This window comes from Chelonia mydas, chromosome 6, assembly GCF_015237465.2.
Source record: "Chelonia mydas isolate rCheMyd1 chromosome 6, rCheMyd1.pri.v2, whole genome shotgun sequence".
NCBI lineage: Eukaryota > Metazoa > Chordata > Testudines > Cheloniidae > Chelonia > Chelonia mydas.
In genome coordinates this window covers 61,135,101-61,161,728 of record NC_051246.2, presented here as the reverse complement: position 1 = coordinate 61,161,728, position 26,628 = coordinate 61,135,101, and the positions used below count along the sequence as shown (strand labels likewise).

At 44.7% G+C, this 26,628-nt stretch overlaps 1 protein-coding gene across 11 annotated transcripts in view; it reads right to left on the bottom strand.

Moving 5' to 3' along the window:
- ATG13 (autophagy related 13) overlaps window positions 1-26,628 on the bottom strand; it is a 49,555-nt gene that overhangs the window by 18,566 nt on the left and 4,361 nt on the right. For 9 of the 11 annotated variants that reach the window (XM_037900183.2, XM_037900181.2, XM_043548355.1 and 6 more), the window contains exons 2-7: window positions 23,438-23,519; window positions 22,414-22,494; window positions 15,792-15,911; window positions 15,118-15,164; window positions 13,919-14,059; window positions 2,386-2,426 (exon numbers count right to left, since the gene is read on the bottom strand). In XM_037900183.2, the coding sequence (XP_037756111.1) occupies window positions 2,386-2,426; window positions 13,919-14,059; window positions 15,118-15,164; window positions 15,792-15,911; window positions 22,414-22,494; window positions 23,438-23,506 (499 nt within the window). In that variant the 5' untranslated portion in view covers window positions 23,507-23,519. The remainder of the gene's footprint in view (window positions 1-2,385; window positions 2,427-13,918; window positions 14,060-15,117; window positions 15,165-15,791; window positions 15,912-22,413; window positions 22,495-23,437; window positions 23,520-26,628) is intronic. The other 2 variants (XM_043548356.1, XM_043548358.1) reach the window with 1 other exon arrangement.

The following is a 26,628-nucleotide window of genomic DNA, read 5'->3' as shown; positions in this document are numbered from 1 at the left end:
CCAGAGCACTGAGCAGAAAAGGGACCCTGGCGGCTCTGGTCAACACCACTGTTAAAAGTCCGGTCGGCGGTGCTACGGAGCTAAGGCAGGTTAGTCCCTATCTGTTCTGGCTGGCACCATGGCCAGCAGGTTTGGCTCCTTCGAGGGGTCGGGGGGGGGGCCCACAGGGCTCCGCATGCTGCCCCCTGCCCTGGCTCTGCACTCTGCAGGTGAGAGCAGCGCGTAGAGCCTCCTAGCACCCCCACCTAGGAGCTGGACCTGCTGGTTGTTTGCTGCTTCCACGGCGCGCACAGCATGGTGCCAGCATAGACGCGGGAACTAGGGGTGTGGGTGCTGCTTCCCGCACCTATGCCCTGCTCCTGGCCCTCTGTCCCCACAACCCCTCACCACAGCACCTCCACTACTAAAAATGTTCGAGCACCACTGGATGCCAGGACAGGCATGCAGCCTGCCTTAGCCCCCCCTGCTGCGCCACTGACCGGGAGCCACCCGAGGTAACCCTGCGCCCCAACCACCTGCCTTGAGCCTCTCCCCAAACCCAGAACCCCCTCCCACACCCTGAATCCCTCATGTCTGGCCCCACCCCGGATCCCTCACCCCCTCCCACACCCTCAACCCCCTGCCCCAGCCCAGTGAAAGTGAGCGAGGGTGGGGGAGAGCGAGCCACCAAGGGAGGGGGAAATGTAGTGAGCGGGGGGCATGGCCCTGGGGAAGGGACAGGGCCTCAGGCAAGGGGCAGGGCTTGGGTGTTCAGTTGTGTGACTAGAAAGTTGGCAACCCTACCCTGGGCTATCACTAGGCTTGGGGCTTGTAGGGCTCCTCTGACCAGGATTAGAATTACTAAGGGTAGGGCTCCATGGGCTAGAATTAGGCCCGTGGCCAGCAGGGATCCTCAAGGTAGGGATAGGGTTACTAAGGGTATGACTCTTCAGGCTAGAGTTATGCCTGCGGTCAGCAGGGCTTCCTGAGCTAGAGTTAGGATTGCCGAAGGTAGGGGTCTCCAGGCTAGAGTTAGGATTACTAAGGGTAGGCATCTCTGGGCTACAGTCACGCTTGGATTTAGTGGGCCTTCTTGAGCTAGGGTTAGGGTTACTAAGGGTAGGCTTCCCCAGGCTAGGGTGACACCTGGGGTCAGTAGGGCTCTCTGGCCTAGGGTTAGATTACCAAAGATAGGGTTCCCAGGCTATCAATAGGCTTGGAACCAGTAGGACTCCACTGACCAGGGTTAGGGTTATTAAGGGTAGACCTCTCTGGCCTACATTTAGGCCTGGGAACACTAGCGTTCTCCATTCTATGGTTAGAGCTACCAAGGACAAGTATCTATGGGCTAGGGTTATGCGTGGCATCAGTGGAGTCCCCAGGCTAGGGTTTGGGTTACTAAGGGTAGGGATTCCTGCTGCAGGATTAGTCCTGCAGCCAGTCGGGATCTTCAGGCTAGAGTTTGGGTTCTAAGGGGAGGCCTCTCCTGGCCAGGGTTGTGCCCAGAGTCAGTAGGTCTCCCCTGACTAGGGTTAGGGTTACCAAAGATAGAAGTCTCTGGGTGAGGGTTAGGATTACTAAGGGTAGGCCTCTCTGGGACAGGTTTAGGCCTGGGGTCAGTAGAGCTTCCCAGGCAAGGGGAGGGATCCCTGGTCTAAGTTTAGACCTTTAGTTAATAGGACTCCTTGGACTAGGGTTAGAGTTACCAAGGGTAGCCCTCTCCAGGCTAGGTTTAGTTCTAGAACCAGGAGGGCTCCCTGGACTAGCATTAGAACTACTAAGGGTAGTGATCCCCAGGCTAGGATTAGTCCTGGGGCCAGTAGAGATCCTCAAGCTAAGGTTAGGGTTACTAAGAGTTGACCTCCCTGTGCTAGCGTAGTGGAGCAGCAGGGATCCCTGGGCTTCGTTGGCGGTTACCAAGGTTTGGGGTCCCCAGGCTATGGGTAGGCCTAGGGCTGGTATGGCTTCCCCATACAGGGTTATGGTTATTAAGGGTAGGGTCCCCGAGCTAGGGTTACTAAAGGTAAGGATCCATGGGCTAGGAAGAGTCCTGTGGCCAATAAGAATCCTCAAGCCAGGGTTCAGGTTACAAAGGGTTATGCCTAGTCAATAGGTCTCTCCAGACTAGGGCTAGGGTTCCTAAGGGTAGGCCTCTCTGAGCTAGGTTTACAGCCTAGGATTAGCATTACTCGCAGTAGGGATCCATGGGCTAGTAGGGATTCTCAAGCTAAGGTTAGTGTTAATAAGGCATAGCTGTCATTTTGTAACATCCATTACAGATAAAGCAGAACAGAAATTACTTGTGAACTGCAGGCCTGGTCTCCTTATAACACTAGGATACTATTACAACACCTGACAATTTGGGAGAGAGCCATCAGCTAGTTTATGTCCATTGCACAACCATACCTTCTCCCAAGCCGCTCAGCTGCACTTCCCCAAAGTATATCCTATGAGGGAAAGAAGAGAGAGAGTACATCAGACACAATCTATCCGGAGGCATAAAACTAAATACATTTATACTCCTTATTAAAACCATAAGGAGTGGAAGGATCAGAGCCATCTTTCCTGTTTAGAAGGTACATTCCACGTGGCAAATCGTGCTAGGACTGGTTAGAAAGCCTGCTCCCAAAGAGTCTGCCAGCCAAATGCCTAATTCCATCCCATCAGAGGAACACATACAGTATTGTCTGAGGAAGGAGAAGGAAAAGGAAAAGACAGCAGAAGCCTCTGTTGTAAGCTGGGATAGGATCTGATCAGAAAGGAAAGAACAGATACTTAGACATATCAGAACCCACTTCCTATTAAAAACATGATTTCTTTTTTAAAAAACCCTACCAACTGGCTCAGCGACCAGTCTACAGATCCATGCAAGAGTGAGACTCAGAACTGACTTGGGATTCCAGGCATGGGGAGCTGCCTATTCCGAGTCCTAGTATTGGTGCTTATCTTACTACATACAGGACACTAACTTGATGTGATGGGGTGTTCACACCACACAAACCCTAAGGTAGCCCTAAAGGGACCAATTAACCTTACTGGCTGCACCTGGGGGAGAGTCAGGCTTGACTGATAAGCACTAACTGAAGATGAAGCCCAGGTGTCCAGGAGCAGGCTGGGCTTGTAAAAAGTCAGGAAATTGAGAGCAGAAGGGGACTAGGTGGACTGGCCAGCCTGCCTGGAGGTTGGGACTGGGCTGAATGCTGGTATTTGGCAAAAGACTGAGCAGCAGGAGTAGTCTGGTGGTGGAGGGCTGTCGCTGGTGCTGGTCCTTGGCTGAAAGTTGAGACTGACAATGGAAGCAGGGGGAGAAAAAGAGAAAATCTCCTTGGACTATGAAGGAGAAGCAGCGGGGGACAAAGAGTGGTCTCAGAATAGGGGGAAACGAAGTCTTGATATATCAGGATTTGAAGAAGGAATGCACAGAAATGAAAAACAAATGCAGGATAAAAAAGTCAACATTTCATAATTGTCAAATCAGTGAGAAGATGTGAAGATAAGAGATGTTCACCACTTTTCTTTATCCATTCCATTTTCAGGGGGTTGCGACATACAAAGAGCTAAAAGAATGCAGGTCGGAGATCTACTGATAGACTGTACACATCAGAAGCAAGCTGAAAAACTTCTTGAATCTGTAAGCTTAGGGAAAATGAAAGTTACTTGTCAATTGCCTGAATTCCTGACATAAGCAAAAGGGGTTATGTAGGGAATACGGTTAGGATTCTCTGAGGATATCACAAAGAGTACAGGCAAAGAAACTATTGTTTGTTAAACAGCTACTTAGGAGAGAGGCAGAAAACTGACCATCTACAGAGGGATCAAGAGGCATAACACTTAAAAGTGGGGTATCAATATTTCTGGGTTAAACCATATATTCCCTCCCCCGTCTTCTGCCATGAGGTGCTGTAATTGCCACATAGAAATGGCTGTCAAAGGTTTGACTAAGGGAACAATGAGGTACAGTAAATGTGAAGGAAGTCATACAAATGACAACTGTGTAGAAGGAACAGAACCTAAATGCAACAATTGTGAGGGAAAGCACAGTGCAGAATATAAAGATGTTCAGTAGCAGAACAAGTTAGAGGAATACAAAATATTTAAATAATTTAAAAAGTATCATCTGCGGAGGCGACGAAAAGATACCCAAATGCAGAAAATAGAAAAAGAAAAATACTGAAGTGAGAGAAAAGATATACAGGTGCAGCAGAACACAATCTCTAGTCAGGAAAGAGAATGAGCCCTGGTCTACACTAGTAGTTGAGGTAGAGTTTAGCAGCATTAAATCGATTTAACCCTGCACCCGTCCACACGATGAAGCCCTTTTTTTCTACTTAAAGGGCTCTTAAAATCGATTTCTCTACTCCATCCCCAACAAGGGGATTATCGCTGAAATCGGCCTTGCCGGGTTGAATTTGGGGTAGTGTGGATGCAATTCGATGGTATTGGCCTCCGGGAGCTATCCCAGAGTGCTCCATTGTGACTGCACTGGACAGCGCTCTCAACTCAGATGCACTGGCCAGCTAGACAGGAAAAGGCCCGCGAACTTTTGAATCTCATTTCCTGTTTGACCAGCGTGGCAAGCTGCAGGTGAGTGCAGAACTCATCAGCAGAGGTGACCATGATGGAGTCCCAGAATCACAAAAGAGCTCCAGCATGGACCAAACGAGAGGTATGGGATCTGATCGCTGCACGGGGAGAGGAATCTGTGCTATCAGAACCCTGTTCCAGTTTTCGAAATGCCAAAACATTTGTCAAAAATATCCCAGGACATGAAGGACAGAGGCCATAACAGGGACCCAAAGCAGTGCTGCGTGAAACTTAAGGAGCTGAGGCAAGCCTACCAGAAAACCAGAGAGGCAAATGGCTGCTCCGGGTCAGAGCCTAAAGCATGCCGCTTCTATGATGAGCTGCATGTCATTTTAGGGGGTTCAGCCACCACTACCCCAACCGTGTGCTTTGACTCCTTCAATGGAGAGGGAGGCAACATGGAAGCAGGTTTTGGGGATGAGGATGATGATGATGATGATGATGAGGTTGTAGATAGCGCACAGAAAGCAAGCAGAGAAACCGGTTTTCCCGACAGCCAGGAACTGTTTCTCACCCTGGACCTAGAGCCAGTACCCCCCCGAACCCACCCAAGGCTGCCTCCCGGACCCACCAGGTGGAGAAGGGACCTCTGGTGAGTGTACCTTTTTAAATAGTATACATGGTTTAAAAGCAAGCGTGTTTAATGATTATTTGCCCTGGCATTCGCAGCCAGTACAGCTACTGGAAAAGTCTGTTAATGTATCTGGGGATGGAGCGGAAATCCTCCAGGGACATCTCCATAAAGCTCTCCTGGATGTACTCCCAAAGCCTTTGCAAAAGGTTTCTGGGGAGGGCAGCCTTATTCCTTCCACCATGGTAGGACACTTTACCACGCCAGTCCAGTAGCACGTGGTCGGGAATCATTGCAGAACAAAGCATTGCAGCGTATGTTTGCTGGTGTTCAAACAACATCCGTTCTTTATCTCTGTTATCCTCAGCAGAGTGATATCATTCATGGTCACCTGGTTGAAATAGGGTGCTTTTCTTAAGGGGACATTCAGAAGTGCCCGTTCCTGCTGGGCTGTTTGCCTGTGGTTGAACAAAATGTTCCCCGCTGTTAGCCACGCGGTGGGGGGAGGGGTTAGCCACGCGGTGGGGGGAGGCAAAATGCGACCTTGGAACGAAAGCACATGTGCTATGTTAACAGCAAGGTTTACCGTGAAAGAGTGTACCCATTGCTCTATAAAATGTGTCTTTAACTATCACTGTCCTTTTTTTCTCTCCACCAGCTGCATGCATGTGTTTCAAGGATCACAGGATCTTCTCCTTCCCAGAGGCTAGCGAAGATTAGAAGGCGAAAAAAACCACACTCGCGATGAAATGTTCTCTGACCTCATGCCGTCCTCCCACACTGACAGAGCACAGACGAATGCGTGGAGGCAGACAATGTCAGAGTGCAGGAAAGCACAAAATGAACGCGAGGAGAGGTGGCGGGCTGAAGAGAGTAATGGCGGGCTGAAGAGGAGAGGTGGTGGCAGCATGATGAGAGGAGGCAGGATTCAATGCTGAGACTGCTGGAGGATCAAACTAATATGCTCCAGCATATGGTTGAGCTGCAGGAAAGGCAGCAGGAGCACAGACCGCCACTACAGCCCCTGTGTAACCAACTGCCCTCCTCCCCAAGTTCCATACCTCCTCACCCAGACGCCCAAGAATGCGGTGGGGGGGCCTTCGGCCACCCAGCTACTCCACCCCAGAGGATTGCCCAGGCAACAGAAGGCTGGCATTCAATAAGTTTTAAAGTGCTGTGTGGCCTTGTCCTTCCCTCCTCCACCACCCCACCCAGTGCTTCCCTTCTCCATCACCCCTCCGGGCCTACCTTGTAAGTTATCCCCCTATTCGTGTGATGAATTAATATAGAATGCATGAATGTGAAGCTTACAGGGAAGTAGAGTGAACTAAGGTGGGGAGGGGTTTATCAAGGAGAAACAAACAGAACTTTCACACTGTAGCCTGGCCAGTCATGAAACTGGTTTTCAAAGCTTCTCTGACGCGCACCACACCCTCCTGTGCTCTTCTAAACGCCCTGGTGTCTGGCTGCGTGTAACCAGCGGCCAGGCGATTTGCCTCAACCTCCCACCCCGCCATAAACATCTCCCCCTTACTCTCACAGAGATTGTGGAGCGCACAGCAAGCAGTAATAACAGTGGGAATATTGGTTTTGCTGAGGTCTAACCGAGTCAGTAAACTGCGCCAGCGCGCTTTTAAACATCCAAATGCACATTCTACCACCATTCCGCACTTGCTCAGCCTGTAGTTGAACAGCTCCTGACTACTGTCCAGGCTGCCTGTGTGTGGCTTCATGAGCCATGGCATTAAGGGGTAGGCTGGGTCCCCAAGGATAACTCTAGGCATTTCAACATCCCCAATGGTTATTTTCTGGTCTAGGAAGAAAGTCCCTTCCTGCAGCTTTTGAAACAGACCAGCGTTCCTGAAGATGCGCGCGTCATGTACCTTTCCCGGCCATCCCACGTTGATGTTGGTGAAACGTCCCTTGTGATCCACCAGTGCTTGTAGCACTATTGAAAAGTACCCCTTGCGGTTTATGTACTCAGTGGCTTGATGCTCTGGTGCCAAGATAGGGATATGGGTTCCGTCTATGGCCCCACCACAGTTAGGGAATCCCACTGCAGCAAAGCCATCCACTATGACCTCCACATTTCCCAGGGTCACCACCCTTGATATCAGCAGATCTTTGATTGCGTTGGCTACTTGCATCACAGCAGCCCCCACAGTAGATTTGCCCACTCCAAATTGATTCCCGACTGACCGGTAGCTGTCTGGCATTGCAAGCTTCCACAGGGCTATTGCCACTCGCTTCTCAACTGTGAGGGCTGCTCTCATCTTGGTATTCTGGAGCTTCAGGGCAGGGGAAAGCAAGTCACAAAGTTCCATGAAAGTGCCCTTACGCATGCAAAAGTTTCGCAGCCACCGGGAATCATCCCAGACCTGCAATACTGTGCGGTCCCACAAGTCTGTGCTTGTTTCCCAGGCCCAGAATCGGCACTCCACGGCATGAACCTGCCCCATTAGCACCATGATGCCCACATTGCCAGGGCCCATGCTCTCAGAGAAGTCTGTGTCCATGTCCTCATCACTCTCGTCCCTACGCTGACGTCGCCTACTCGCCTGGTTTTGCTTTGGCAGGTTCTGGTGCTGCATATACTGCTGGATAATGTTTTTGCCCCATTAGGCATTGGCATCTCAACCCAGAATTCCAATAGGCGGTGGAGACTGTGGGAACTGTGGGATAGCTACCCACAAGTGCAACGCTCCAGAAGTCGAGGCTAGCCTCAGTACTGTGAAGGCACTCCGCCGAGTTAATGCACTTAGAGCATTTTGTGAGGGGACACACACAATCGACTATATAAAAACGGTTTCTAAAAAACCGACTTCTATAAATTCGACCTAATTTCGTAGTGTAGACATACCTTGAGAGAGTTATGGGAGATTGTGTATTGCTTGTAGGTAAAGGGAAATTTATAACATTAATTACAGAAGTAATTAACTGCATCTTGCTGATGGGTGGGGGAGGAAAGCTGAAAAGATTAAAAAGTCATAGCAAAAGCAGTAGAAAAATATCTAAAGATAAACAACCTCTTGATTGACTGCATTCATGTGATTTTTAAATGAAGGCAATAATACAACCTAAACAACCTGGTTTTAATGATCCTTAGTTGGAATGCACATGGACAAGAATTTAAGAAAGCCATCTTTGAAATGGGAAAAAAGCCTGATGTAACATGTGTGCAAGAAATATGGGTAATAAGTAAGCTTATGTTCAATTTACCAGGATATGATATACTCTGGAGGGATCAAGAGGCTATAAAAGAGGGACTTAATTACATTAAAACGGATATGCAGAAACTAAGGTTTGAATATAATGCTACTGAGATTCCCATGCAGAACAGAAACCATTAAATACAGATTTATAGTGTTTATACAGTAGAACCTCAAAAATATGAGCACCAGAGTTACAGACTGACTGGTCAACCGGACACCATGTGAAACCGGAAGTAATCAATCATGTAGCAGCAGAGGATTTAAAAACAAAACAAAACAAAGCCAAGTACTGTATTGTGCCTGTATTGCATCTTAAAGATAAGCACATCTGGGCTACTGGTCCCCACCCTACCCACGGGAGACAGCAGAGCAGGAGCATTGCTGGGGTCTGCGCAGCTCTCTCTCAAACCCCCAATGGGACAAGGTGCAAACTCATGCCAGGGCTGACTAGGTTGCTCAGCTGCTGCTGAGTCCTGGCTTTGAGTGTCAGCTGCTGGATCTGGAGCCTGAACGGCACTTTGTTCAGAGTTACAAACATTTCAGTTACGAACAAACTCCATTCCCAAGGTATCCATAACTCTGAGTTTCTACTGTAATCCAAATAAACTATTTTAGAATTAGAAAAAACAGTCAAACAAACAGTTATAATTTGCAGAGACTTTGATAGTCATACTGAGCTATGCGGAGATAAGAAAATTGATCTAAATGGTAAATGCTTAGACCAATCTGATATGCACAACCTGGTAATATTGAATATAGGAACATCTACTAAATTTAATTTAATGGATGGATCTTTTTCAGTTTTGGATTTGGGAACCACAGCAAATAATACATAGTAAATGCAACTGGGAAATTCATAAAGATGACAGAATAGGAAGTGATCACTTCCCTATGCTGATTGAGTACCAAAGCCAAGGAAATGTAGAAAAACACAGAGCTCCAAGCTGAAATTTTCAAAAAGCTAACTGGGGCCTTTTTAAGATATAAACGTGATGAATATTTATGTAGTAACTGTGCAAGTGACAACTTGGGAAAATTCTATAACATAATAAAAGGAATTACAGCAGCAACTAATCTGGCCATCTACAAAACATGAAATTGCCTACAACTCAGAAATCCCATTCCCTGGTATAATGAAGATTGCAAATTAGCAATCAAGGAAAGAAATAAGGCAGACAAGCAAGCAAAACACACAATGAACAGTAAAGACTTAATGAATTATAAAAGATGTAAGGTAGTAGCGCAAATGATTATCAAAAAGACAAAAAATGGAAAAATTTCTATAGGAAATGATACAAAGATTCTCAGCTTTCAGAAATATATAAGCAAATTGAGTGCATGGAATTCGAAGTAAAAGTAAACCTATACCTATACCTGATCTTATTGGAAACAATGATATTGAGGTCTCCAACTTAGGAGAGGCAGCCATTTTAGCAAAAGACTTCCAAAAGGTCAGTAGTGATATGAATTAAAGCAATGAGTTTTGTGAGAAGAAAAAGATGTATTGAGAAAAACGGTGACCAATTAAATGGCTGGAGAGAATATACTAATGGTGTGCTAAACAAACATTTTAAAATGCAGGAGCTTATTGCAGCCATTAGAAAAAGGAAAACTACAGCTCCAGGTAAAGATAATATACATAATGAAATGCTCCAGTACTGGTCAGAAGGGAGTTTAAAGATTCTATTGTGGTTATAGAATGATATATGGGAAAAAGGACTGGGGCCAATAGCATGGAAACAAACATTGGTAATACCAGTTAAGAAACCAGGCAAGGATCATACAAAACCTGATCCTTATGGGCCTACTGCCCTCATACCATGTGTGGGAAAAATCAAGGGAAAAAAAAAAAAAATGATAAATTTAAGGCTTGTGGAATACTTGGAGAAAATATTTATAAACTAAGTATTATAACTGAGATACAAAGTGGTTTCAGCAAAGGAAGATGTACAACTGATCATATAGTGAGACTAGAACTGGAGGTACAAAAAAAGCATAAGGACTAAGAACTCTATGGACATCGAAAGAACTAAGAACTTCCTGGACATCGAAAAAGCATATGATATGCTATGAAGGGAAGGCCTCCTATATAAAAATAACCAAAATTGGAATTAACAAAAGAGGACATGTTGGTGGATAAAGCACTTTTTAAGGGACAGAACTACACAAGTCAAAGTGGGAACAGCTTTAACCAAAACCTACAAGCTTACAAATGGAACTCCACAAGGAGTATTGTTGCCCTTCTTTTTTTCCATTACAATAAGTGACCTCCTGGAAAGTGTGCAGATGGGAATAAGTATTTCCCTTTTCACAGACGACTGTGCTATATGAACTAAGCATAAAAGACTTGAAATAGCTGTGGAAAAGAAAAATGAGGCACTCCAGAGAATTTCCAAGTGCGGAAATTATTGGAGATTTAAATTCTCACGTGCGAAAACTAAGGAAATGTTTTTAACCTGGAAGAAAATTAAGGAAGACTGGGACTTATTTCTTTATGGTGAAAAAATTCAGAACAAAAGTTTGTTCCTAGGAATAGTGCTAGATAAAAAGTTAACTTGGAAAGGTCACATAGATAACATCATATGAAAATGTACAAGTAGGATGAACTTAAAGTTAAAAAGAAAAGGAGTACTTGTGGCACCTTAGAGACTAACCAATTTATTTGAGCATAAGCTTTCGTGAGCTACAGCTCACTTCATCGGATGCTGTAGCTCACGAAAGCTTATGCTCAAATAAATTGGTTAGTCTCTAAGGTGCCACAAGAACTCCTTTTCTTTTTGCGAATACAGACTAACACGGCTGTTACTCTGAAACCTTACTTAAAGACGTAGCTGGAAACAAATGGGGTGCAGATAAGAAGGTATTGATAATGTATAGTGAAGCATTGATAAGACCAGTTTTAGACAATGGATGCCAAGCTTTTGGTTCAGCCTCAAAAACAACTCTTAGACACCTGGAACTGCTCCAGGCCCAAGCTCTGCGACTGGCATGTGGTGCAGTGTTTACCTCAGTAATGTGTGCCGCAACTAGCCACTGAAGAGGGACCTATCAATCCAAGGATGAAACTATTAGATCTAACCTTTTGAGCAAAGGTAAAAGGGAATCATGAAAATAGAAGTATGAGGATTGCCGGGAGCCAAATAGACAAAATGATATGGATTGCCACACATTTCCTCATACTAATCAGAGTAAAAATGGGAAAAGGAGATATGTAAAAAAGAAATATTGAGAGAACTAGAATTTTTTAATCATGGGAAATCAAATTACAGCTGCAGTTATTCCCCATTTGTGGATTTGGAATTGTAAGAAAAAACTTCACACATTAGGACTAATCAAATTTCTGAATTTATTTAGAAAAAATGAGGCCAGCTTTGCCAAATCTATGCAGACAGATCAAAAGATGACAGCATGGGTAGAGTGGAAACAGCCTTCTGTGCTCCTAGTCTTGGAATCCACAAATCTAAAATGCCATCAAATTATGGGACCATTCTGAAAGCTAAACTAATGGGCATAATGTTGGCACTGAGCTGGGTAGGAGATGCGTGACCAGCTACAGCTGCAATTTTATCTGATTCCTTGTCAGGCATTATGACAATCAGAACAGGGACTTTGGAAAGTAGAAATGACAAGTGAAATAACGTTTCTAACTATGGAAACAATGCAAGCAGGTGTCTGTGTAACAATAGCATGGATTCTTATGCACATCAGAATACCTGGAAATCAGATGGCTGACAAAAGGATATGAGATGGCTGACAAAAATACCATGTGGAGGTGGATATTAAGATACCCTTAAGTAGAGGAGAATTTAAAAGTGTGATCATGAAGAAGCTTGCAAAGGAATGGCAAAAACTGTGGGTCAAGGAAACAAAGGGACAAAGGTTTTATGACATACTCAAAAAATTGAAGATAATACTATATGCCACAATTATCATAACGTGAAGTAGTCATTTTTAGAGAGTGTTAGCAGGTCACTGTGCGTTAAATAATAAGTTAACCTGATTAAAAAGACAAAGATGGGCTGAATAGTATGCACAAAACTAAAGAAACATGTTCTATGGCATTCTGGGCAATAGTCTACAGAAAGTAAGTTTCTTCATAAAAATGTAGCTGGCTTGGAATCAAAAAAATTTTCCTAAACGGAAATGGAATGATTGGGTGGGGAGGGAGGGATAAAAAAAATGGCTAAAATGAATGGAGAAAGTGGCGGTCATAGCCTTGTAGGATGACGCTGCTGTGCCCCCAAAAAAACAAACAAAAAACACCTATGACATAGAAGGGGGGTTGCAGGGAGAGAGTCTTTCAGTTGTTTTCTGGGCATAGAGAAGTGGGTAGGAGGAAACCTATGCGGAAGAAAAAGCCCTGGGATCCCATCCTGTCCCTGATGGAAGGGATTTACCCACAGGAGTTGTAGGCAAGAAAGCCTGTGGAAGGCAGAGTAGGAAGAAGCCCAGGGAAAGAGCAGTGTGGGTTGAGACTGCGTAGACCTTGGCTGCTGATTATAGGGTCCTTGGGCTGAAACCTAGAGTAGCAGGCAGGCCCAAGTTCCCCTACCAGCCACAGGGAAGTGGCACAGGACTGGTGAAGGTGGCATCTGGACAGTTGGTCCAGCTGATACACCAGAAGGGAAAAAACTATATAGTGACCTGGCCAGATGGCTGAGTCATGAAGAGAGAGCACCCTGAGTGCTGGAGAGTGAAAAGGACCGCAGGGCGAGCAAGTGGCAGAAGGGGGCAATAGACCAGACTAGAGTTTATCCCCAGACCCAGCCACAAGGAGCAACCTCAGTGGTGAGTGAATCCCGTTACACTCTGTTACCTGCACATTAAAGAAACAAGCAATGTGGGCAAGAACAGAGAAAAGATGAGAATTTTGTTAAACCTCACAACTTGTGTGCCAATCATGGTAACAAACCTGTGACTTTGCAGTAGCTTCAACTCACCACCCCAATGCTCTATACAACCACTTCCTGAGGTCAAAAAGAATGGGATTAGGCCAGCAACCATCCTACCTCAAGCTGTGAGCCCATCAAATCTCACAAGCTAAGTAGGACTAAGCCTGATTAGTATTTGGGTAGGAGACCTACAGGAAAATCCTAGGAGTTGCGGGAAGTGGCAGTGAGGATTTAAGAAGTGACCTTCTTCCAGAACTAGCTTTTTAAACTGTGTTCTGTATGAATGTACTTGAGTGTCCAATTTGTGCATGCATTTATTGTGATTCTATGTGTGTCTTTGGTAATGGTTTGCCAAAATGACCAGTTATGCAATTAACTGTTCAACTGCATGTACAATTATTGTGTGCATAAGTCACACATACAATTACACACATTTTTAAATCTGTTCTCCAGCATCCCAGGGTGGGTTGGCGAGCTGCAGCTGGAGGCGCTGTGCTACAAATCAGATATAATACTGAAGTCCTGATCATTAGGGATCTATCTATCTATCGGCAATTTTTGCATGAGTTTCAGATATTGGCTTTGGTTTTCTAGCCAAATTCCAATTGAGTAGCTGGCTTTTGTGTGCCTAAAAGTCTCCTACTGTTTCAGTTCAGACACAGAATATCAGTCTACATTACCTGTACAGTATTACGTATTCATGGCCCTGTTTCCTTGAAAGTCTGTAGGCTGGAGTCACCCTGGTTATAGCAAGCAAGGACTTCAGCAGCAGAGACAGCCTATTGTACACAGTGTAGGAAACTTTGATTTCTTTGTCACACCTAGAGAGTACATAGAAGCAGTTAGACCAATGTTTCCAGCCAAGCAATGCAAATTTACACCAAAAGGGATTTGGGCCAGTAATCTAATACTTGCTTTAGAGTGAAAGACAGACCTGAAATAAAGCATCAGGATAGTAATCTGTATCTGGGCTAGCAGGCCAAGACTCCTATTCCAGCCCAGGACAAACAGTAAATAGTGATTCTGTAGAAGGCATAGGGCCTTGTACTAGAGAGGGGTAACTTTAGCATAATTAACATTTGTAGTTCCTGGGTAATTGAATTTCATGCTTGACAGCACACACTGATTGCCACGGAGGACCAAGAAAGAATTAATTTCTAATCCTCTTCTTTAACAAACAGTAAGCAGCAGGAGAGGGGCATTGTGCATGGGGGAGGGGCTTGTCTCTGAAACATCACGAGTGGTATGTCTGACTTGAAAGACCAATGATCTAATATGGCAAATATTACATTCCCTTGTTACTTCTCAGTTTTGGAGAGGGTGGGAGAAACAAAGAATACAAAAAGCAAAAGCTATGAAAAAGCAGATGACAGTGTCTCCCTTTAACTTAACTGATGGAAAGTACAAAAGCAGGACTTCATGCCAACTTTGCCTCCAAATTCCTTTACACGCAGATCTTGAGAATCAGTGTCGGGTACATAATACTGGGATCCTGAAGGGCTTATTACAAATCTCGCTGCACTTGAGAAGAGAATATTTTGTCTTTTTTCTCCTTCTCCATGGTGTCTCCATTCCCACTAGGCTGCTGCTCATTGTGATGTACATGTCAGGGTGCATGCCAGACAGCACAGGACATGGCAGCAGAGCATGACAGCTCCAATTGCTGGTTAAAGGCCCCTCATATGAACCTCTCTGGAACACCTTCTGATCTGCCCTTGGCAACATCTTGGAATGCTGTTAAGCTTTTCCCCATAGCTTTTCCAGTTTCAGGTGAGGTCCCCTATGTGCTCAGTCATTCAGCCAGCCAGGAAAAACTTGCTCATTTGATTAAAAAAAAAAAACAAAAAACAAAACAAAAAATCAAGGAACACACACTTACTTTTCATTCATTTCTAGACACCAGATTTCCAGCTCCATGGAATCTCCCTGCATCAGAGAAAGGATCAGGAACATAGCTCATTTAAAACAAACAACTCTTTCACATCTCATTAAGAATCAGTTACAGCAATGTAGCTCTAAGGCAGTGGTTCTCAACCTGTGGCCCAATCAGCACAGAGCTGCGGCCCATGTAACATCCTCAGGGCCATACAAGTAGTATTGGATGTGGCCCACAATGGTAAATAGGTTTAGAACATTGTTCTAAGGGAATGTATTTTTCCTGACTCTTGATTCTTTGTAAACAGATGGTCATTATTTCCTCATTATATGCATGTGCTAACAAGGGCAGGACCCAAAGATATCTTACTGTGGGACAAGGGAGCCCCATAAAAAGTAGGATGGAGGCTGTACTCGGGACATGCTTACATCAGAATGGCTTAGCTCCCAAGGTGAGCTAATAAGCTGATTTTGCAGCTCTCCCACTAAGCGTTTGGCCTCACCAATTTGCAGTGAGATTTCCCTTTAGTTGTAAAATATGTTCATTTTCAGTGGCATACTAGCACACTGCAGGTCTAGAGAGATTTTTACATGGCCTTGGGCAAGAGAATAAGAGCTTAGACAGGTAATTTAAGGGGCAAGTCAGCAAATGGTGATGTATCTTGACTGGGTTCTTACCTCAGAGGTTTTGAGAGAGATCTCTACACACATTGACCGTCCAACAGCAGGTAGCTGTCCTGCCAGGGCTTTCTTTGCTTCATGAGTTACCTCTGGTATATCTTTGATTGCCAAGTTGAACTGCAAAATGAAAGAACTTATTTTATTTTTCAGATTCCTTTGGAAAACCTGTCCAGTGGCACACTGCAGACAGACTCAAGTTGTAGCAGGTTGCTCTAAAACAGATTAAAAAGGTGCCCACTGCAACAGTTACAGAACAGACTATTGAGGGTGAATACATATTTAAGCCTGACAGAAGCCTTCTGTGAATTTTAAGAGTCTGGTCTGATAAAATTTAACAGCGTAAGCATAAGTAGAACTGTGCATGTGTAAGAAACTGCAGAGTAATCATGTCTGTGAGAAAACAAAAAGAAACTAAAAAGCTAGAAAAGACTCATTTGAACTAACACTAAACCTGTACTGACAGGGGAGGAGAGTTAACGTGGAAATGAAAGACTATGATATACGTATAAGAAAAGATAACAAAAAGTTATACATAAGTTTGTGTAATACAGGAAGGTTGAAGTTGTATTCTCCAGTGCTGGAGGTGACTGATGAAATTGTCCTGATGAGCTTCCCACCTGTAAGTAACTGACCACCATGTGCTGAGTGTTTTGCCTTAATAAAGATTTGTTATACCCATCTGCTGAGAAAGTGAATCTCATTCCAACGTTCTGGCGAGCTACGCCGTTTGTAAATTGGGCTAACAGCCAATATCCCAGGGACTGCGACCTAAGGCTATTGAGGGGTTTAAGGCATTTTTAAGAGACAGCGGAGTCGCTGGAGAGATATGTAGACAAGACATGGTGGGGGTCCCCTTAAGGAGATGGACATCCTCACAAGCCAGAATCTGCTTGAAGTGGGGGCTAATGTGCTTGAAAGCAACTTTTTCAGCAACAAAAAGGTTGCTGAGAAAAGGATAAAAGACACAGTTCAGGGTGAGATAGTGACCACTAGAGCTTTTGTGAAACAAAATGGAGCACTGAAACTGGAATTCAGAAAATGTAAAACTCAAGTTAAAGAAATGCAGAAGGGTGAGACACAAGAACTGATAGACAAGGTCACTGAGCTACGAATTTTGACTGAGAACGCTCAAGAATGTGAGTCTCTTAAGGAGCAGAATGATGTTCTGCAACCACAGCTAGAAGCAGTGCAATTGGAGAATACAGAACTGACAGGTGCTTTTAATCAGACAGTGAAACTTTTGGAAGAAGGAAGCACTAATGAGCACAGTGTTGTATTGTCTAAGGAGGCTCCACCTCCTTATAATCCACTTTTTCCTTCCTTGAGCAATCTGGACTCTACAGCTGCTCTTATGGTGCCTGTTCCAGTGGAGCCTATAATCATGTCCACAGTCCAAAACAATCAGGGTGGTACCTGTTTAGAGGTGAAGGTTAAAAACCTTTTACCAGAGGAGATAGCCCCTTGCTCCAGAAGCACGGGCACAGAGGAAGTGTTGAAGTGGCTTCTGAAAACTAGAGAGCAGGTTGAATTTTGTGATCTGACTAGAGGGATAGGAGAGGATTTTACAAAAGGGAGTTGGCTCTGGGGTTTGGCTGCGTATTCCACAGGGCTAGAGAGGCTGGATATAGTGGCAGTTGCTGTGTGCAGAGCTTATCTGAGTTTTATTCTGGTCTGATGCAGCAATCACCACTGTTGTTGCTGTTAAGCAGAAACCTAACGAGCCCCCTGCCAAACACGAAGAGCGACTTTTTTTTTTGCTTGTTCTCTGGTCATAAATAATCCATTTTGTGATGATTCAGACTACCCACAACTTGTTATCGATGGGCCACAGAGGTTAGAGGGGCAGTTAAAATGGTATTTGAGAGGGGCTGAATTAATGTTCAGGTTGAAAAAGCAAAATGTGCTTTTCACCATGTCCTGGGGGGTAAAAATAAAGACCCAGTAGATGAGGCTAAAGCATACAGGATTGAAAGTGGCCAGGAACGCAACTCCGAGGGTAGTACAGAAACCCCTGGGTACGGTAGAGTGTGTGGCAGAGGGAAAGGAGGTGGTTGTGAGCACCCATGGATCCCCTTTTATGAGGAAGAGAGGTGCAATGAGGAACTGGAGGAGGTGGTGTGGAGGCTCCAAGAGGTGTCCTAGGGAACAGGGAGCAGTCTGCTGGCTGGAACTGCTTCGTCCGTCCCTCAGTAGGGATACTGAGCCTCCTCCCACTCATCCAGGATTCTTACCCACTTCACCTTGGATGAGTGGGAATGCCACAATGTATTATCAGTTATAGGAGACATCCATAAACATGCTTTGCTTGATAGTGGAGAATCCATCTTGTGACAGAGTTGGGCCAGATGGCTACAGGAAAGTGATAGAAGGCAGATATATTAGTCCCAGGTTAAGTAGGTCCCTTTTCCCTGGGTAAGGTAACAGGGAAGGTTCCAGAACAATCAGGAACTTTCTGGAAACAATTAAGGCAGACAGGCTGATCAGAACACCTGCAGCCAATCAAGAAGCTGCTAGAATCAATTAGGGCAGGCTAATCAGGGCACCTGGGTTTTAAAAAGGAACTCACTTCAGTTTGTGGTGTGCATGTGAGGAGCTGGGAGCAAGAGGCACAAGAAGCTGAGAGTGAGAAGGCATACTACTGGAAGACTGAGAAGTACAAGCATTATCAGACATCAGGAGGAAGGTCCTGTGGTGAGACTAAAGAAGGTGTTGCGAGGAGGCCGTGGGGAAGTAGCCAGTGAGTTGGAGCTGTCACGCAGCTGTTACAGGAGCCACTGTAGACAGCTGCAATCCACAGGGCCCTGGGCTAGAACCCGGAGTAGAGGGCGGGCCCAGGTTCCCTCCAACTCAATACCGGAGGAGTTGAACTGGACTGTGGGTTCCACCAGAGGGGAAGGTCTCTGACCTGTTCCCTGAACCACTAGGTGGATCAGCAGAGACTGAGGGGATTGTTCTTCTTCCTTTCTGGCCAGTGATGAGGCTAACTGAGTGAACGGCAGATTTGAGCCACAAAAGTGGCCAAACTGAGGGCTGCCGTGAACCTCCAGAGGCGAGAAAATCTGCCAATAAGCACAGGACCCACTAAGGCAGGAGGAGGAACTTTGTCACAGTCTCTTTAACATCTAGAATTCAGGTGGGGTATGGAATGCAATAGTGTATTACCATGACTGGGGCAACAGGACAAGAAGCCACTTTCTGGCTTACTAAACCCACAGATGTCAGCGTAGCTCACTCTTTTGTGGCCCATGATTCTCAGGAAACTGCAGGCACAGCTACAAAATGTGCTAAACTAAAAAAGGAGTACAAAAGGCAGAGAGAAACCTAAAGCTGCAGAATACATTGGCTGAAAACATTTCACTCTGGGCAAAAAGGTAAAAAGTTTACAATCCCAGAATTTAGCCTTGGGAAATGTCCTATTTCACAATGAAAAACTGAAGTGGAGTGATTTAAGGAAAAGCAATGTGAAGTTAAAAGGAGTTTTCCACAACTCTAAGAACACGGAGAAGCTAGGAAGGGACTAGATAATTGGGGGTATTGCAAGTGTTAAACATCTAAGTGTTAAAGAGAATATTGATTTTTTTAAAAAAGTGTGTGGGGGGGAATACTTTGTACACTATGAAAAAATGAACAACACAGCAGCTAACAGTCTGTCAGAAGGACAGTGTAAGTGTAGCAGCAGAGGTACGGATATCTAAGTTGACTGAGACTCAGAAAAGAATAAAAAAATCAAACCAATAGTAAAACAGAATGTTGCTAAAATACAGCAGTTAACACAGGCCAGGCCAAAAAAAGTCTCACCTGTGAAAAATGTATTAAAAACTGAAATATAAAAATAAAATGTGAGCTGCTTCATTTAGGGGAAGCCCAGTGAAAAATGAAGTTATTTTTATGGCCAAACTTCTGGCAAGGAGTACGAAGTGGAGACCAGGTACTTCTGCAATATGTCTCAGATAAAAAGCCATTGCCAAAAGCCAGCTGGGAGGATCGCTACTATGTAATGGACAAGGCTAGGTTGGTCACCATGGGAGGCATAATCTGCATTGCATTGGGGTCCACTGAATTTGTGATACAGCAGAACAAGATGGTGACAGTGCACGAGGGGGAGAATGCCACCCTAGCCTTATGGTTCCTGGGTAATCATGCAGGAAAGTCAATGTTCTGATACAGACTGCAGAACAGCCAAGGTGGAGGATCCTGCAGCACAAACAACTCTCAGGAGCAGGGATTCGGATGTGACCCAGGTGGGGACAGTGTGTTTAGCTATTACCATCCCATTTAATCTAAAAAATTCATGGCATGCAGTTAACACATACAGGAAATATTAGAGTTAATTTAGCAGCTCATTGAACTACTGCCCAGGAGCTTATCTAACATGCCAGACCTTCTCCCCAAATGGGATTAAGAATGACCAAAGTACCACTACCACTCCTGAACATACTGGAGTAACAATGCCTCCTACTCTAGAATTGAAGCAAGATGAACCATCCACAGAACAGAACCTGACAATGGATTAGTAATAAATTGTGACCATCAGACTACGTATAGTAATGTATAGTACCAAATGATACCTGCAATATTGAATTTAACCAATTTTACTTTACCACAGGAGCTCTGTCATGCAAAATATGCGCACTTCTATATGTGACTGATAGCAAAAGCAAGGCAAAATTTCAAACAGTCAATGGATGGGGTGGAACTGGAGGAAATTTGGTGGCCTGAGATGTGAAAGAGTCAGGGGGAGAGAGAGATATAGAAACAGTAATAGGAGTTGGGGCACTGGGAATATCAGCATGGAATCATACGGCTATTACAGTATTGTGGGAAGAAAAATCAGAAAGTGAGAATTGAATTACAAAACCTTTTAAAGTGAAAACAACAGAATGAGAATATGGGGAGGATTTAAAGGATGTTTAGGATGCTAGAACAACAGGATAGGCGTTTAGGGAAGTGGAAGCAGCAATCAATGAAATGGAAAAATTACGAACCATCTTAATGTATCAAAGGTTCATGGTATAGCAGCTTCTTAATACAGAAGCTACAGGGAGGACTAAAGGAAATTCAATGGGGGTGGGAGATGCTAGTTCATAAAAATAAGATGCTGGAACAATGGACAAAAGTAAAAAGTATATTGGTGCAGGGTTAGATGCTACTCAAGGATCTATTATGCTGAGAAAAGATGCAAGCTTGATGAAACATGGCTCTTTCCTATGGTACTAGCAGTACCAGCGGCCACAGGATTATGCGAGGTATTGAGAGTGTATAGCGTCCAGTCCATAGGTACGTTGGAACCAACCATGGCAGGTTACATCTTAAAGGAATGTCACATCCTCAGATATTGGTAAGGATGTGTGTGGGAGACTGGAAATTCCCAGATACCTCATGTTGTTCCAAGAGGCATGGCACTTGGTTATGTCATTGTGATGTACTGCGTTGCTGGCATGTGGGTTCACCTTGGATGAAGAAACCTGAAATCGTACAGCACAGCTGAGGCAATGGGGACAAGATCAAGTCAAGGTTGCAAAGGCTGGAGAAGGTAGCCACATGGGTCGGACACTTCCAATGTGGGACACAAACATGTTATGACTGGCCAATGTTTTGCTTAGTTCCAAAACAAGCTGCCCACATCGGGGAAAAGATAATTTTTCCAGTTCCCCAGCATGAGATCCACAATATACCAGCTAATGCCCCTCTGACTGATGCTACCCTAGACTGTGGTACAGCTAGGCAGAGTCAGATCATCACTGCATTTAAATGTGCAGGCCTTAATGAGGAGACACCCAGAACATTTGTTGACCTTCAGACAAGACAGTCAAAATATTCAGAGTGATACAGATACACTGGGTTATGCTCCATGGTGGGAATTAGCATACAATAGCAGGGAGCATCCATGGATATGCATGACATCAATGGAGTTTGTAATAGTTCAAGCCATACTAGCAGTGAAGTTAATTGCATTGATTTAGACGGTTAGGAGCTTGGTTAGACAGCTGGGAAAGAGAAGAGAGGTATATGAAATAAAAGCTCCGATGAAGCCTTAGGAAGGATTCTGTGGCTTCATGGTGGGGTATGTTGGCAGCAAAGTAACTGATCACCACTTGCTGAGTGTTTCGCCTTCATAAGGATTTGTAAGACCTACCTGCTGAGTAAGTAAATCACAGTCCAACACAGGCAAATCCCAGATTGGCTTAAATTTTTCATATTTACTAATAAACATTGTTTTGGCTCTTATTATTTTCTTGTACATCGGGTACTAAGGCAAAACACACCCCTCTGTCCTCACTTAGTTCTTGTATGCACCCATGGAGAATCCAGAAGCCCCCCATTACCCTTATAAACCTCACCTCTTATGAGGGCCTCAAACCTCTGAATGAAGAGGTAAAGACCCTCCTTCAGAACTTAGATACGAGTCTTGGTCATCCGGCAGAAGTGACTGGTGAGAATCACAAACCTCTCCTGAGCCTGGGAAGAGGTCAGGGTAGTACTGTACATGCTGAGATGTAAAATCAACACATTGTACAGTATTGTTTTTATATCCTACTTGAAAGTGTTCTCCATATTATCAGCATGATAAAGTAGATGAGAGAGAGATATGGGATTGTTATAAGTAACATGACTTTACCCAGTCAGAGCCTGTTGGGGAGGATGATGATCGAGTACAGATTTTCTCTCCAAGTCGGGCCTGGACAATCACTTGTACAGTCTGAAAGAGAAAGCCAAAAATGCTCACTGATTTCTAGAGCACTCTAGGACCCTCAGCCTACATTGCAGGCCAATTCAGGGCAGCTAGACATCAGTTAAATGATCTCACTTTTGGGAAAGGATTAGGCAGAGTTTAGAACTCAGGATCAGTGGGGTTTGCTAATCTCCTTCCGCTATAGTCACCTAAGGTGTTACTTGTAATAGCAGCAGGTAAACATGTTTTGGACAGAAGCGTGCTTTTAAGTTGACCATGTCCCTGTAACAATAATAAGGAATCACTGAAGCCATTTCATAATCAGTGGTCACAGCATTTGAATCAATTCTACCAAAGACTATGGAACTTCACCCTGGAGCTGGAGATACATAAAGAGGTAACCTGGGTCTATCAGCTGATGCATTTATAGCTTATCCATCACTGCAGTACCTACCTACCTAATCAGGACAGGGAACTACTTAGAGTTAGGGGTTTCACTTTTTAGTTATCTGTGAACGTGTAACAAAAAGTATTTAGCTATTATAATTTCAAGTACTATATAAGAACCTAGATGGACAGAAAGAAGATCAGGACTCGGCAGGAAATACTACTTAAGTGAGCGGAGACCTAAACTTGTCCAGGCTGCTTGATGAAGTCACACCTAGTCAATATCACACCTAGTCACACCACGGGGCAAGTGGCACAGAGCTAACAAGGGTATTCGGGACCCACAATTAGGCTTTACAGCAGGACAATTTTCTGAAAGACAGCCCTTTTCTGGAAAATAAATGTGTAAAACAGAAATCTTCTATCTACATTTACCTTCAGTTCTTCTCAGTTTGGTTATTAACAGATATACAAGCCTATAATTCTATCCATGGGGAGTTTTGGTTTAACTTCAATATAAATGAAGGTGAATTCAGAGGAGAGGATTCCTACCAGTGTCCCAGTAACAAGACACGGAAATTACCTTCAGAGCAAAAAATTTGATGAACTTGTCCAGGTCCTTCCTGTCCTGGGAGTTGAGATCGGTGTCCATTGCACATGAAAATCTGAAACACATAACAAACATGGAAATAAAACTTTCACACACCCTTCTACTTTGGTCTTGGGATTTGGAGCAGCTGCTTCAAAACTTTGGGCCACATGAGGAGGTACATAAACCCCACACTGGAGAGGAAGGGGTTATGGAGCTGCTGGGGGCCCAGGTGGCCCCACCCCACTGCTCTTGCAAAGTGTGCCCAAGCAGGAGGAGGAGCTTAAAAAGTGAAGTAGAGTAGCTCACTGTCAAGCAGATAGTAGAAGTGAGCTGATCCACATTCTGTGGTCTTGAGAAGCAGCACCACAGGTGCTCTTGCTGCCTGAAGCCTAGCTATGGTGGCCTGACCAAGCCTGCAAAGAGGAGATGGGAGATTCTGAAGGTCTGAAATTTTATCTTTACTCTGTGGGAAGAGAGGGGAGGTATGAAGTGACCCAGGGGGGCAGTTGTATTGCACCTCAGGGTGCAGCACTTAGCTGCCCACCCTTGGGCCTTGGATTGGAAGCTGGTGCTGGGGGTGGGCTCTCCTACAAAGCCCTAGAGAGGGACAACTGCAGAAGTCTATCCTTTGATGGGGAACCTAGCTGGGAGAAGATCCTGAAGATAGTCCAGACCCTTCTATGAGACCCTGACTCAAGGAGGAAGGCCTGAATCCCTCACTTGATCCTGAAAGCCTCCCTGTTACTAGGCTCTTTATGTATACACTCTGAAAGGGGTAGACTTGAAAGACTGACCCGGCCAGAGGGCTGAGTCTCTGAAAGGCTAGACCATCACTGGGTAGAGCAGCAGTGGAAAAAGAAGAATACCTGGGAAGAACTCAACCTGCCACACCCCCACCAAGCTGCATTGGCGATAAGTATTCACCTTCACAGGCTATTAGAAACCACCTTAAGAACTCATAAGCATCAAAGGCCACTGCCTGCCAGAGGTCTGACATACAGGACTCATTGGGGGGGTTAAAATCATGTGACTAACAGATGGGGTCAATACAAAGAGGACTAGGAAGAAAAGGAATGTAAAGGAGGGTTAAAACTAGAACAGTTACAAGCCCTTTTTGATTTTTCAGTCAGATTATTGAAGAAAGTATTCCTGGTCCTATATAGAAGGTGATCAATTGTGATAGTCTAGATTTCAGATCACAGGCCACTTAAGCTGTTGAAATTCATAGCACTGAGATAACAAGCCAGGCCTGTTGGTACTAGGATCCTGGAGCCGCAAATGTCTCCGCTCCATTATTAGCGGGTACTGAAGTCATACATAATAGGTAATAGTAGCTCTGCCTCTGGAGAAAATGGAGTCTGGCTACACTACTAGCCCCTTGCTTAGGCTGACGCTGATCATGGCTTCCATCGCTTTATTAGTAATGTTCTCTGGATTGCAGGTTTAGCTACAACTAACTGTAGGATATATTTTACCAAGTAGAGGTGAGAACCCCACAAATCCTTGTGTGATGGGCTGTACAAATGCCACACCAGAGCGGAAGAGGTTTAAAAACTGCTTTGGGCTTAGAACTCTGAAAAAGTGCAAAGTATGACTGCTGTAAAATATCTTTGCATTTCTGAAGCTCCTCTTATCCAGAAAGAGCTTATCATACAAATAATATTTATGGACCACCTTGGTAATCACTGAAATGCAGCCACTGCTGGGGTGGGAGGCATGGGCAGTTTCAGAGCACACAGCAACACTGCACAAAAATGTAGCACCAGAAGAATATTATCTGATTGAAACTACCTGGGGGAAAAGAATGTCATAACACAAATTAAAGTTTGATTAGGGCACAGAGGATAACCATTCTGCTCACACAGGAAGTGCTGTATGATCTTAATGACCAAAAGTGGCCAGAACCTTCATCTTACATCTCAACTGAATAATGATAGTAAGCATGTATTTTAGTTAGTGCTCTGCAAACACCAATTGAAAAGAGGCCACTTCAGCAGTACAGTACTACACTGCCCCATGTTGGGGTAGCAGATCAGCACTGACTTAATAGAAGCCTACCTTGCAATTTAAGGTGTAGTTGTAGTGTGGGTAGGCATACCTGTCAAGCTTAAAACTAGCTAGAACAGGCAATATTAGCATTGAAGACATTGTGGCATGGACCCCAGTGTGGACTAGCAACTTGAGTATGTATCCAGGGTCCCCAGTGGTCTTGTACTCGGGCACTAGCCCACACTGAAGCCCATGCCACATCTTCACTGTTACCTGTGTGAACTAGATTAAAGCTAGCATGGGTATGCCTACCGCAGTACAGCTACAGACCTTAATCTGCAGTGTAGAGGGAAGAGAACTGTCTACTGAATGATCAGAGAGGAAAAGGAAGGTCAGATTTGTATTCATATTGCCCCTCGAGACTGGCACTGTTCTTATAATACTCAATGAGCTAATATGAAAACAATTGGTGTAAATCAGTTGCATTAACTTGAGAGAAGTGACCTATCTTGTCAGAAATCACTAACTCCACTACTAGAAGAACTAGACTCAATTCCCCTGACCCAGTCAGGCTGGGCTTGGAACCCAGTCCCTGTAGTGCAAGAGAGGACGTGAAAGGAAACCTGGCATCTGAGCCAAATCCTTTCTGGCCCCTAGACGTGAGATTGATACAGGAATCAATGATTACCAAAGCCCTGTCCTCATTTACACAACTCTCTTGTTCTGGTAGGAACTGGGAGTGCTTCAGAAACACCACAAAAAGGCCCTGGGGGAGGGAACAGGAATGCTCAGCATAACTCAAGAGTGACCTATCTGGCCAATTAAAGAGCGGTGTAAATTGGCTTTGTGTAGGAAGTCTTTGCTCAGCAAGAAGGATGGTGACACTCAGATTATTAAGATGAGAAGCTCCTTTATAAATAACCAAGAGAAAGTAGACAGATTGGTCTTGAAGGCAGAGTGAAATGAGGGGCTCTTGTGAAATACTTTTGAGTTGGGAAGTACCCCTGTTTGATAGCTTTCATAACAAAGAACCCCTGCTGGGGAGGGAGGGAACCTTCTGACACTAAAACGGGTGTATCACTGCAGTGTACGCTATTGCTACAACAGCAGTGTGACCCTGGCCTCAGAACATGTTATGATTTTTAACATGCAAAATGTTCCTAAAGAACACAAGAGAGAGAAAGGAAGTGGCA